The 14,398-nt window shown below is 38.8% G+C and overlaps 2 protein-coding genes across 4 annotated transcripts in view; both read left to right on the top strand.

Moving 5' to 3' along the window:
- The first annotated feature begins 4,773 nt into the window (after window positions 1-4,773).
- LOC117296874 (octopamine receptor Oamb-like) lies at window positions 4,774-5,886 on the top strand. Its single transcript, XM_033779970.1, has one exon. The coding sequence runs from the start codon at window positions 4,851-4,853 to the stop codon at window positions 5,793-5,795; it is 945 nt and encodes a 314-aa protein (XP_033635861.1). The 5' UTR covers window positions 4,774-4,850; the 3' UTR covers window positions 5,796-5,886.
- Window positions 5,887-7,232: 1,346 nt separating this feature from the next.
- The window catches only part of LOC117296872 (dynein heavy chain 5, axonemal-like), a 93,835-nt gene continuing 86,669 nt past the window's right edge, over window positions 7,233-14,398 (top strand). The window contains exons 1-5 of one of the 3 annotated variants that reach the window (XM_033779967.1): window positions 7,233-7,520; window positions 8,495-8,580; window positions 9,912-9,974; window positions 13,034-13,126; window positions 13,774-13,806. In XM_033779967.1, the coding sequence (XP_033635858.1) occupies window positions 7,385-7,520; window positions 8,495-8,580; window positions 9,912-9,974; window positions 13,034-13,126; window positions 13,774-13,806 (411 nt within the window). In that variant the 5' untranslated portion in view covers window positions 7,233-7,384. Of the gene's footprint in view, window positions 7,521-8,494; window positions 8,581-9,911; window positions 10,019-13,033; window positions 13,127-13,773; window positions 13,807-14,398 lie in introns of those variants that run through there. The other 2 variants (XM_033779968.1, XM_033779969.1) reach the window with 2 other exon arrangements.

Here is a 14,398-nt window from a genome sequence, read left to right as displayed (position 1 = left end):
CCTAGTATTTTACGATAAGGTCTATGGTGAATGCAAGTGCGGTCTCAATCTTTCTTGGGCAAAATGCAACCTACTGTACACTGCATGCAGACGACCGAAAGTAAGTTTTCCATATCGGTGTTTTGATTGGTCCGGGGTGACGTTTGTCAGCTGCACCTACATCAACTCCGACCAATCAAAACACATATACAGAAAGCTTACGTCACTGCACGTTTGTCCAATGAAATCATTGTATCCAACTGAATCTGCTGTAAAAGCGTACCCGTCATTATCATTGCGGATAAGGACCAGGGCCCATTTTCATTGAGCTGCTTAAGCACAAGAAATAGCTAAGCACAACAAAATAATGCTTACCAGAATATTATGTCTTCCAGCCAAACTATACCATGCCACATGTACAATTTGTGACTGGTATCGTGTTCATTTTTGCTAAGCAGTAATTTGTTTAGCAATATTTTCGGCTTTAAAGGCGGTGGACACTATTGGTAATTACTCAAAATAATTATTAGCATAAAACCTTTCTTGGTGATGAGTATTATGGGGAGAGGTTGATGGTATAAAACATTGTGAGAAACGGCTCCCTCTGAAGTGCCATAGTTTTCGAGAAAGAACTAATTTCCCACGATTTTGATTTCGAGACCTCAGATTTAGAACTTGAGGTCTCGAAATCAACCATCTAAACGCACAAAACTTCTTGTGACAGGGGTGTTTTTTCTTTCATTATTATCTCGCAAGTTCGATGACCGATTGAGCTCAAATTTTCACAGGTTTGTTATTTTATGCTTATGTTAAGATACACCAACTGTGAAGGCTAGTCTTTGCCAATTACCAATAGTGTCCACTGTCTTTAAGCAGCTCTATGAATTTGGGCCCAGTCTAATTAATATCATCCACTTACTGATACGCAATGTCAACAATACTGACACAGATTATTGTGGGCTTCGCTATGAGTCTCTCTTTGAATGACGATGCTAATAGCTTTCACAGAGAGCTGGTAAATAAGAGCCTAATGGTAAGTTGATTAATCCATCGGCTTATTTATTGTAAGTGACAGTGACTGTACATAAGTTCTGTCAATATTTGGTCTCGTTTGGTCGCTTATGTGCCATTGATCAGTCTGCCCGCTGTTGAGATAGAGTGTTCACTTGGTATTCTACCTCCATGTTCTAACAGAGTTTGAGAGATGTGTGTATCCTCGACCCTAAAGCACTGCTCTCACTATTCTACTGCGAGTAATCTAGACTATAGATTCGTCACAAGCTATGTCTTCATCAGGCTATTCTGGAACACATTGCTCAGAGTAAATCCTAGCAGGTTAATCTTGGAACAGTTGATGCTCATGAGAACTTGTGTGGACACGTAGTAGGCTACTCTTGGAAAGGCATTGGAACTGATGTTACTTTAACTATGAGATACTGTCGGAAGTGACAGCTGCCTGCACAAAAGTTCTGTCGAAACTAGCATAGTAAAGTCACTATACTTCATTCGTTTATGTCATTGATCAGTTTGCCTGCTACTGAGATAGTTGTTTTCACTTGGTATTTTAACTGAATTTGAGAGATGTGTGTGGCCTCGACCTGATGGGCTGAGCTCAAGTTCTATTGAGGCGGACAATCTGGATTCTTAAAGGTGTGTCTTTATCGGGCTAAAATCAAAACAGTCGACAGAGCCCACTCTAGCCTGATCCTCTTTGTTTATGAAGAGTGGTTATTTATTTATTCCATGACAATTTTTGTTCTCGTAGGCCTACTCGACGAAAGCCCATGAATGATTGATAAGTGTTACTGCTAACTCATTGATACTGTCGGAAACATTCTAGGTTTTGTGATATTGCTGAAGATTGAATATTATTTTGTAAAAACAACGATCATTCGACATGATCTAACTCCACATTCACAGTCCAGTCGGGTCTGATATCTCCATTGCCCTCCGTATATGACAGGTTTAGAACTAATTCGGAAATCCTGAAGATTGGATTTGAAGACAACCAACGAAGATGTCCGTTGGGAATATGAACACTACATCCGCAGACTCTGTGGGTCTGTCCCCAGTCCTCATCGCACTCCGTACTTGTTTCATCGCCATCATTGCACTGCTGATTATATCTGGGAATATTCTTTCAATTGCCGTGACACGCCGTGTAACCAACTTAGCTGACAGCACCAAGGTTCTGATGACATCACTGGCTGTATTCGATCTCCTGGTTGGATTTCTTGCATTACTCAGTACTATTGCATCGGCTCTGGACGGCTGGCCTTTTGATGTTGTGGGATGCGATCTGGTCAATTTATTAATCACGATGTGTTTTCCAATGTCGATATTTTCGATTGTTAGTCTTAACATTGAACGGTTTATAGCTGTTACCCGACCCTACAAGTTAACTTTGTGGTGCACCAGATTTCGGGTTATAATGGCTGTGCTTTTCCAGACAATAATCAGTGTTTGTTTAAGTTTTTTAATCGTTGTTGCATCCAATGTACTTGCAAAATTTGATGAAATACTACAACTGTGTGATTTTGATGAAGCCCCTTTTACAATTCATATTTTGATCCTAGTTTCTGCGGATATATTTCCAACAATATCAATGTCATATATTTACTATCGTTTGATTAAAATCAGTCGCCAACATGAACAGCGACTGAATCAAAATGGCAACAATGAGGCAAACAATAATCATGACAACAAAGCTCTCAAGACATTCCTTGTTGTTACGTTGACATTTGCTGGATGTTACACACCACATCTAACCTTGAGAACCTTAAAGTCATTAGGAGTATCTGCTCCAGGTTCGCTTAGTTTTCTTTTTTTGTGGTTGGTGGTCAGCAACAGCATGTTCAATGTCATCATCTACTGCCTCTTCAATAAGGTGTTTCGTCAAACAGCTAAGAAAATCCTCTTAGAGAGATTTCCTTGTTGCAACAGATCGGTCGCGCCAATTGAAATTGAATTATAATTGAATACAATTGTACATCTTAAACACAATGGACACTAATTGGTAATTGTCAAAGACCAGTCTTCACACTTGGCGTATATCAACATGCATAAAATAACAAACCTGTGAAAATTTAAGCTTAATTCGTCATCAGAGTTGCGAGATAACTATATGAAAGAGAACAAAAAAACACCCTTGTCACACGAAGTTGTGTGCTTTCAGATGCTTGATTTCGAGACCTCAAATTCTAAATCTGAGGTCTCGTAATCAAATTCGTTGAAAATTACCTCTTTCTCGACAACTACAACACTTCAGAGGGAGCAGTTTCTCACAATGTTTTATACTATCAACCTATCCCCACAACTCGTTATCAAGAAAGGTTTTATGATAATAGTTATTTTGAGTAATTACCACTAGTGTCCACTGCCTATGTTGTAAATTTTGATTCTGTCTTCGGTATCTGATATATGACCACACCAACAGTATACATTTTAACACCCCAGTTTTTGCATTGGCAGTATTTGTGAACTCTGACTCTCAAAAGCAGAACATTATTGTAAGAAAATAATTAAATCAAAATAATACGGTGGCTAATTAAATGAATGCGTCTTTCACTATTGAATGGCAATAGAAGAAGTCAATCGGTGGACAAGGGGAAAAAACATCAAAAAGGACAACTCATATAAATACTGTAAAATGATAATTAACCAACCATTGATAGTCATAAATGAGCACAGCCAACCCAGTACACCCTTGTTACTGCAAAATAATGTGTTTCATTTGGTTGCCTGGCAACGATGCTATGGTTCGTTTGCTACATTTCCGCTAATGTTTTTACTAAACCAATACATAAATAACTATGACTATTCAAACAGTCATGCTTTGACAGTTTCCTTTGAATTTTGAGTAAGTGGTGAATATTGAACCATTTTTATACGACTATTAAGTAGTCTAGTCACCATCAGTTTGGCATTCAACATTTCCAATGCCCCACGATATTTTTGCTGTTTTCAATCTTCAATGGTGAAATCCTTAATATTGTTCAGCTATTATAGTTATACCAAAAGGAGGGTACAGAAGTGACGTCACAGGCAAAGTGCCTGTAAGGTCAAGTTATGGTGGCGACAAGACAACAAAACTGATAATATACGATAAAAACTGGTTCCATAGTCGGATGGATCGAGGGTAGAAGGAGTATTTGTATGGGTCTATTGGAGTTCCCTTCTGCGCTCTACACGGTTAGCAAGAAACAATTGGCTACCAGTCAGGAAAGAAAGCATGGTCATGAGGCTGGTTCTAATGGTCGACTACAGTAGTCAACTAAAAGTCAACCAGTTTGGCTGCTATTAAAAATAGCCGACCTTTAATTAAACCATTGTGCACGCTCAAATTTGCTCTAAACTACAGTGTCTTGTCGTTTTTGTTCAGACAAGGGGAAAACCTTTGAGAGGAATTCAAAGACATCAAACGGTGAACGGAAACTTGTTATAATAGTAGCGATGAAAATGGCAGTCCTTTTGATATGTACTGGACAGCATGTTAATGTATGGACCTACTTTGGAAGAAATACATACTAGTTGGTATATCAAGACACTGAGCACACTAATGTCGTATCGAACTGCGAACAACGAACATCTGATGACAAGCCGTGCTTTGCAACTTTGCATTAGTATGATTTGAAACTTTGCATGGTGGAAATACGATAATAGAAAGAGTTGTGGTAACACCATGTAATGATAATCTCTAAAATGAGTTGGGATGGTTCTGAAAAGAACCGTTGGTTTCAAGTCGACGTTTCGATCAGTATGCTCTGATCGTCTTCTGGCGAGCATATAATAGCTGAAGACCAGCCTGTTGAAGACCTGTCTGTTGATGAACGTGTTTAGCTTTTGACTGTTGAACGATAAGTAGAGAAACAATGAATACCACGACAACTACAGCCCCTTCGGGTTTGCCTGAATCGTTTATTGTTATCCGTACATTTTTCATCGTTATCATTGGTTTGCTGATCATTTCGGGGAATATTCTCTCGATTGCTGTGGTGCGTGGTGTCTCAACTTTGGCCGACAGTACTAAGGTTCTGATGACTACTCTCTCGTTGTATGACTTAACAGTTGGGATCATTTCAATGCTCAGTGTCGTGCCATCAGCCAGAGAACAATGGGTCTACGGACAGTTCGTTTGCGAAGTTGTTACTGTAGTTACATGTGCATCTTTCGTGATGTCAATTCTGTCTGTTTTGTTTCTTAACATTGAACGGTATATCGCCGTCACACGGCCGTATAAGTTCCCAATATGGTGTACCCGACGTCGCTTCATCATGCTTGTAGTTTTTGCATCGTGCTTTTCATTTTGTTTGCCAATTGGAATCAAGCTAATCTTTGGAGTAAAAAGTGTTTTCCTAAAAGCTCCAGCTGGATGTCTTCTAGAACACAGCTCTGCAATTGGTGATATTCTGATCCTCATTTTTGGTGACATAGCTCCTGTGACGATCATGTTTTTTGTCTACTATCGCATCATCAAAGTCAGTAAACGGCAAGATCTACAACTGAACCGTAACCGTCAGAAAAAAGCACAAGCGGATCAAGAAAAGATGTTGAAAACATTCATCATTGTCACTGTAATTTTTGCCATCTGCTACACACCGAATTTTGTCACGTATGTAGTTACAACATCGATGGGCGTTACCCCTCCCCCAATATTTGAATGGGTAGTAGTATGGTTGACAATAAGTAATAGTATGTTTAATGTGTTCATCTACTGTCTTTTTAATGAGTCTTTTCGTCAGGTGGCCAAAAGAATCGTCATGGGGCGATTTGTGTGCTGCAAAAGATCAGTGGCACCAGTTGATATCGAACTGTGAAAGTCGAAAAAATCAATGTAAAATCAATGTTTTTTCTCGGTAATATGCGCATGCTTAGAACTACGTAAATAGTGGACATTTATCTGGTAAAGTCTGCTGCCACCTAGCGTTCCAAAGTCTCATATTGTCATCGTTAAGCATAATGTTATATTATTGCGCGCATGTCCGTCACTCAGTGGCGCTCCTGGCGCTGTAACATACGGTATTTCCTGCAAGGTGTGGGGCTATTTTTATGTGGAAGTCTTTGAAAGCACCGTGTAATGTTTTACAGAGTGCTGTGGCGCAATTTGGTGCCAATCGGACCAGGGACACCGGGGGCGAACCCCTTCTGTTTACTGTTATTTTACGTAAGTAAACAACACACGGGACCACGGCTTTGTGTCCCATCTGAAGGACGAGCATCGCGGTTGTGTCTTAATAATGACACCGGTGTCACGACTCTCGAACCCACAGCATGAAGTAGAACTTTGCCAAATGGATGGAGGCGCCCCTATCTATAAAAAAAATATTTTGAGAGAACAATGTTGAAAGTTTATTATTTCACCATATTTTATGCAGTTTCAGTTAATGGTAAAATTGTTTTAATTATAAAACTAAGGTAAATTCACAACAAATTAATGGTGTTCTTTGATCAGCTGATTTTTTTTCCAATTAAGTAGCATTTTCATTGAAGAAATTAGAATTGAGCACCTTGAGTGAGAAAAAAAAATGCAATTTAATTTTTGAGTGGATTTTGTGTTTTTTGTGGTGCTTGTTTATTAAATTGACTGTGTTTAAATTGTGTTTTGAACCGTTTGTTGGCGTTCTAAGAATATATTTCATCAAGGCCCTCAGTAAAAACCAGATAAATAAGCGAAATCTCTGATATGTATTTTTTTTTAATATTTTGTTAAAACAATTTAATTCACTGTTCAATTTTATCCACGTTAAATTTATTATGGCATTTTTCATTTTGGTTGTTATGTGTTGCCCGACTCTGGTTCCCAATTAAGATTTTTGCTTATGAAAAAAACATATAATTTTCTACTTTGTAGCTGTTTAACATGGGCTGATTACATACATAGTTTAAATAATTGGTTGTATTAGTCACCAATAGAGGGCGCAACTGACTGCTACGCGAACGTTGCTGTGGCGACAGACAACCACACTGGCTGACTGGCAGCAGGTTGCTGGATGTTATGTACTACGCCATGTTGTGTTCATCCGCGACAAATAAAAACTCACTGAGTGCAAGTAGTATTCATTTATTTTCAATATTTATTTGTTTTACAAGATTGAATTGAAACTAATACTGATAAATGTACGCACAAATTAATTTTAGTGACAAATAAATCTAGTTAAAGAATTTTAGGAGAGAGCTATATTTCGCGGAGTAATATTAACCTTTATAATTGATTGACACAGTTGAGATCTAAGGGGTGCTGAAATCGTAAAAGTGAGTAAACTTTGTGTGGAAGACGTAAACACACATTAGCGTTTGTGTAAATTTAGTCAATTTGATCGTTATCATTCAGCGACAGTACACAATTTAACAACATCCTGCGTGACCGGGACCATCACGGCACCGAGGTAGTCCATAGCCGTGAAAAATGGAAAACGGTGAGGGAGAAAAAGCTGAAAATCCGGGTGCAGATGGGGGACCAAGCGAGAAGGAGACGAATAAACCCGACTCGCCGAAACCTGACACTCAAGATGTTGCCCCGCCGCTCATAACAACAGCAAAACGTGAGTGCGCCCCACTGGTTATTCCATGTAAATTGCTTGTTAATAAAGGCTAGGATAGACATACGTGGGTTTACTTACACCATGGAAGATGCTTACACAAATGGGTGAAAGCAACCAGTAATAAACTGAATTTAATTGATTTAATCTTTGTAGTGACTTGTTGTGTTGTGGTTGTGACTTGTGTGTCATTCATTCAATCATATTCATAGTCATACATGATTTGGACTTTTGTGAGGACTGAGGTTGTACATTTATTAATATTATTTATAATTGAAGTTGAAACTTAAACAACATTGTAATGTATATCATTTTTATAGGCTGGCATATTTATTGGATTTTTTTAATCTTTTACTTCAACCTTTAATGTTCCCATCACTTGTGTTTAAATAATTTAATAATAATAGCATTGATCTATATTTTAAGTAGAAAACAATCATGACATCAAGTTGACATGCAATAAGTTTTATAAAAAAATAAACCTTCTGACGCCCATCCCCATGGCAATGCCATCCTATGTATGGGATAAATTATTACACCCCTGTCTGTCTGTCATGTCCAACATGTCCAAGGTTGACCCTGAATTATAAAATATAAGGTGTATGCTGGGAGTGGGATTATTTAACCAGAGCCAAACCTTAGCCTCCCATACCTCTAAACTTGTGCGACAAAGTTGTTTTCACCATTGGCCCCATTGCATTTGTGAATCCTTTTTAAGAATACTCATTTGTGCATGTTGTGTTTTTTGTATCGTTCTGCTTTTGGATGTTTGGGGCGCATCCCCAAATATAATTTGCCCCACAGGTGAATCGAAGTTGGATCAAATGTTTAAACAAGATTGTCAAATTGCAAGATGGACCTAGGTAGGACTGGTGCATCGTTGATGATGGTTGTGTTAAAGTTTACAACTCTTTTTAACTGAGGGGGTGAGCAAAAAATTTGCCCCTTAAATGTTTTTAATTAATCTATTGTTCCAGCTGAAGATAAGAAAGATGAACCCAAGAAGAAGGCTGTGGGGTCGGAAGGAGCGACAGAAAAACGTAGGCGAGGCCCACCACCACCGGTAGGAAAACTTCACGTTTTTACTTACTGAATTTTGTCAATGTCACTATTACTTTTTTGTATACATTATGATGAAGTAGTTTGTAACTACGAAAGCTCATGCAGTTTCCCATTAATTAGTTAACTAGCAAAATGAAAAATAACAAAATTAGTATTTTTAATCTGTCAATAAAGCAGTTTGTTATGTAGCTCCTCAATCATATTTTTTAGAACAAATCAAATTGATAAATATTTCATTTAGTTTTCTCCCCACCATACAACTGCTAGAGCCTTAAAACATGTAGCAGGTGCACATTGCAAATTGGCAGTATAAACTTCTTTCATTTTGTCGCCTCCATGGATGTCAAACATTGCGATTGAAACCAGCATTACATTTGTCTCGGCCAACTGTGGGTCGTTCATATAAATCTTAGTGAGGGCTCTGGTTAGTCTTTTGTCAAGGCCTTCTTTACTTAGACAGCTTCACAGTTTTTCCACTCGACTCGCGCGAGAGGTCTTCCTCTCCAGTCACTACAAAGCTGCTCAAGCCAAGGTAGCCTCGACAAAAGGCTAGCTCTCTCTCTGAGCTTTTGATGTCAAAGGCACGGGGTCCATTGACCACAGCTAATGGCAACAATAGATGGGCAAACACAAATGTTTTTATCCCCCATAAAACTCTGTTTGAAATGTCTTGTTTATAAATATAGAAAAACATTCTTTAGTATCTTTAACCTTGTTCACCAAACCCTGTTTTTAACCACGAAACCCTTGCCTTGTTTTATGCACCAGCTCACGCAGAAAGGGCCGTTGGTAAGTGGTATTTTTTAGCTAGCCATTTATAGATCCATAGCTGTTTGTTTGATTTTACTAATCATTTGCGATAATACAGTTCAGTAGTTTAGTCTCAAGCCTTTTTAAAAGCCTTGTGAGTTTTTTTTTTTAATGAAATTTGATGGAATTGTATTTAACACAAGTGTTAGTAGACTGTGTAGAAAGGGCATGATGGCTTTATACTAACATTAATGTAAAGTGGTTTTCAACAAAATTACCTTGTAGGCTTATGTGGTTTACAACAAAAGTACCTTGTCTTTTTTATCATGAACAAAATAATCAGAATTTTTTTTGCCAGCACTAACCTACATAGAGTGTAAAAAATTCATCCAATTCATGCGATGTCTAAAAACAGAAGAAAGGGAAAAAGGAAGAGTTTGGTGAAATTGACGGCAGTATCCAATGTAACATTAATTGCTGTGTATCACAACAACACTAGCAGGCGTCATCATCAGTATGTTGCTATGTGATCCATTGTCACTGAAAAAGCAAACTTTGCCTTGGGCTGATTGTTCTTTTCAGGTCACGGTTGGTCGGGCATCGTTGGATGTATCAACAGAATCGACCCCTCGTCTACGTCGAGCTGTATGTTCCATTCATCGAATCATTTCAGATTTCTTGTTATCATGGTACACAATCACCCATGATTTCATGCTGTCAAATGCTTGCATGCATCATTTAGAATAAATATAATTCAAAATCTGAGAAGCAATAATGTTTTCTGCTGTTCTTAGTCTTGAAAAGCATTGCATTCGCTTTTGAGGTGCAAACATTAAACTTTACTTTGGTAACTACAAAAACTTTATCCTGCATCTGATCTGGTATTTTTATTTTTTGTTATTATTATTTTTTTTTTTGGGGGGGGGAGATTTGCAAGAATTTGTTGCTGGAGAGAACATGTCACAAAGAAACCATGACCAAACAATGCTACATTGTAAGGCAACTTTAAAAGCAATAGGATTTATTGTTTTCTTGTGAGACATAGAGGCAATTGTGCCCCTTCAAAAGTTTACCATTGACTTAAAGATTTTCCAATTGAAGTGCCCTTTGCAAAATGAAACTGGCCAAGCTTGCCCCTTGCAGGCCCGTGGTGATGATTGATACTGCCGAAAAAAAAATGAGCACGATATGTTGGTCCATGGTTGGTCACTGCTGAAAATACCAGTTGTGTCTATACTCTAGTCAGGGTGCATTCGATTAGCTTCCCGGGGTCTAACCCGCGGTGCTCATTCAGGTGAGCCCCTGACAAGAGCTTAACGAATGATCGCTCACCACTCTCGCAGTGACGTCATGCACCTGGAGCCAGCCCCCAAGTGACCCACCTTACAAGCAGGGCACTGGGGGCTGACCTGGGTGAGCCCCTGGAATGGCGTCAAAGCTATTTGATTGTACCGGGGGAAGACCCGGGTCGACCCAGGGAACACACCCTCAGATTTGTTTTATTGCCCATGGGAAAAATCAGCCAGTTTGTATGATTGAAAGCATGAAAGTTCTATTAAGCGTTGTCATCTCTTGTACTCTTACAAATAGTCTTACTTTTTTTCCCAGGGCCATAAGTGGTAGGGTGGCGGGGGGGGGGTACCTCAGGTTCTTGAAAGGGCAGGCTAAACGCTGTTACATCGTCTAATACATGGATACATTTTGGTTGGCAGGCTCTGCAATCTTGCTTCATTAATTAACACACCTTCTTTTGCAGCTAATTAACCTTCTTTCCATAGTAGAGCTGCATCACCCAAAGGAACAACACCTTTTGTTTACGTCTGTAAACAAATTTGCATTCTGTAATCAAATTTTGTAGATCCACTCTATACTGCTTGTAGTAACTTCTTTAGTTTTAAAATATGCTCAAAATAAAATTCTTTTCAAAGTCCCGGTAGAGTGGTAGATAGTGAATTCACATTCATGTAGATTAATGTAAGTTTGTATGTGCACATGTAATCTTGGTCAAGACGTTCCTACATTTTTTTTAGTTAGCACTACACGGCAGCGCAAAATTTCCTCAAATACATGAAGAGGTCATTTTCATCAAGTTGTTTAAATTTTCACCTAATTTGGGAAATGTGCTCTCTGATGACCGCGACAGGCTTTTGATAAGACCGCAATCAGTGTTTGGGACAATTTGAGTGCGGCGGTCCGGTGGTAAGATTGCGATCAGTGAAATATTAACATGTAGAAACGTCTTGAGCCAAGTCTAGTGGTAGACAAACTGTAGCTGTTACATTGTAGACAAAATGTGTATCATGCAGTGTTTCCATGGGCTAAAAAAAATGTGTTTAAAACATTTTATGAGCCCTCAAAGGTGTGTTTTAAAGCTAACATTTGTGTACGTGCAAATTGGGGTATAAAGTAGATGGTTTGTTTGTATAGTGTAATAGTACCTGTGGTCAAGTTGGAATGTGCATTAACCATTCATTTTATGTAGTACATTGTTGCTGGCATTTAACAGCTTCCATGATTGCAGTGGCTATATTTTAAGTAATTATTTTAATGTCTAGAATTTGATACATTCTTGTTCATGCCTGGAGGTCACCGAGTAGTATTTCAAGGGCATGAAATCATATTTTTTGAGGGGAACAAAATGATAAGTAAAAAGAACTTTAGATCGAGCTTTCAAATTTGAAAACATGATGGAAACATAAAAGTGATCCTTTGTTCAAGCGAAGTGGGAGGCTTCACAATCTAAATATTTAAACCAGTTAAAAAGGCATTATCAGCAATGATCCGTCGCCCCTCTTCAAAAAATAATCTAAAAGATTAACTTCTGATCCTATTTCATCTTTCAAAAGCTTCTGTTTGAAGGTTGCTCTGTATGGATAGTCAAAACAAATAGTTTGTTGGAAACAAAATCCGATTATCTTAATGCCCTGTGCCTACCTGCTTGGTCATGATAGTACATGAAGCTGCATTGTTTTAGCACCGGCTTAAAAGCACTGAACAATGTTGGTAATTACTCAAAATAATTGTGAGCATCAAACTTACTTAGTAACAAGCACGTGAGAGCTGTTGATAGTATAAAACATTGTTAGAAACAACTCTCTCTGAAGTATCATCGTTTTTGAGAAAGAAGTATTTTCTCAATAAAATATTTGAATTGAATTCCAGACCTCCAGCTGAGGTATCAAATTCAAGGCATCTGAAAGCACACAATTTGTGCAACAAGGATGGTTTTTTTCCCTTATTCTCTCGCAACTTCGACAACCAATTGAGTTCAAATGTTCACAGTTAGTTGTTTTATGCATATTGTTGAGTTACACCAAGTGAAAAGACTGGTCTGTGACAATAGACCGATCCATTAAGTCCCGCCCCATTACGTATTGACCAGTCACAATCGTTATTGCAACCAAAAATCTGATTAATTACGTCGGACATGCCTGTGCGTATGCTTGGCGCGCGCTCCAGAGTTATGCAGAATGGCATTGGAGAGGCACACGTGTTCTTGCTCACACAGGCGTTGTTGGCAGAGCTTAATGGACCAGTCTATTACCAAGGTGTCCAGTGCCTTTAACTCGATGTAGAACAAGGGCAATGGAAGTTCAAGAGGTCAGATTTATGTTGTGGGCACAGGTAGTAAATATAGGGCATTGGTATTTGCCAATCTAAGCTGACTTGATTGCTCATTTATCTGGTGTTATTTTCTCCTGCAGTCCGTGGCCAAGAAGAACGTGGTGATGTCTACTGAAGCCATGAAGGAGATGGCAAAGCAAGCCAAGGCAAATCGTGATGAGAGACGCACAGGGGTGAGCGATTGTTGTCCTTGATTCAGGGCTTGGATTTAGTCACTAGCCTTGGATGTGAAGGGCTGGAAATAAATGCAAATTAATTCATTTTATGAATGCTAATGTTAAGGAAGTCGGGGCCCAATTTCATAGAGCTGCTAAGCACACCAAGCTGCTTAGCTAGACATGTTTGCCTTGATAAAAACAGGATCACCAACCAAATTTCTATGTGATTTTCAGGATAAGCAAACAATAGCTGAATACCAGTAATGTGAAGCAATTTCCATCAAATGGAAATTTGGTTGGTAATCCTGTTTTTATCAGGGAAGAAATTTCATGCTTAGCAAATTTTTGTGCTTAGCAGCTCTATGAAATTGGGCCCTGGTTAGCGCAGTGGTGTCTTGCCTCGCTTTCCACCTCTGGGGACCCGGGGGCACTATGTGGATTAGGTTTTTCAGTCCCTACTTGACTTCGTGCGTTTTCCCTGGAGCAATTCTATGGGGTTTTCCTCCCACTTCTAAAACTGAAATGTTGTCTTCATTGTCATCTCGCCATGTCTAGATGCTGAAAAGGCTTTGACAAGTATAGATGTGGATGTTAAATATTCTTTGTGGCATATATGTACGAGGGTTTTTCTAACTGTTTTATTTTCATGTGTTTCACTTCAGATGGATGCTAGGCATCAGTTTGTCTTCGGAAAGGTAGGTTGATTCGATTAACTAGTTTGGAGTTGAACAAAGACAAGTTTTACAAATGTTCTGGAGAGAAGTGCTTTAAACTCAACTTTGTATAACTCTCACCATAATGCCTACTGGTGGAAATGAAAATTGTTGTGTTTTTGTCTGGGATTTGTCTGGGATACACTCATTTTGAATGTGGCAGGCACACTTCAGTGATGTACACGTATGTATTACAATATTGAAGTCTTATATAGCGCACATATCTACCAAACAAGGTACTCAAGGCGCTGAGTATATACAAACTTTCAGAAAGATAGGTTATTGAAGTGATGAATTCTGAGACCCAATTAAGTAGCACCTTATAAGGGTTTACAAGGTGCTACGGCGCATTCAGCAGCCACAACCAGGAACATCGAGGCGAACCCCTTCACTTTTTGATAAAGTACACCTTGGGTTATTTTACATGCGTTATACAACACATGGGACCAACGGCTTTACAGCCAATCCGAAGGACGAAGCAATGAAAAGAGTCGTGCCTAAGGACACAAGTGTCACGACTGGGGGTTTTGTAATCTTTGCTTTGTGAAATTGCTTCCTTCGACTGTTTGAATTT

This window comes from Asterias rubens, chromosome 11, assembly GCF_902459465.1.
Source record: "Asterias rubens chromosome 11, eAstRub1.3, whole genome shotgun sequence".
In the NCBI taxonomy this organism is placed as follows: domain Eukaryota; kingdom Metazoa; phylum Echinodermata; class Asteroidea; order Forcipulatida; family Asteriidae; genus Asterias; species Asterias rubens.
This window is presented reverse-complemented; position numbering and strand designations above follow the sequence as displayed.

Excerpts from the sequence above, each read along its gene's own strand:
- LOC117296874 (XM_033779970.1), top strand. The coding sequence starts at position 4,851 with ATGAATACCACGACAACTACAGCCCCTTCGGGTTTGCCTGAATCGTTT.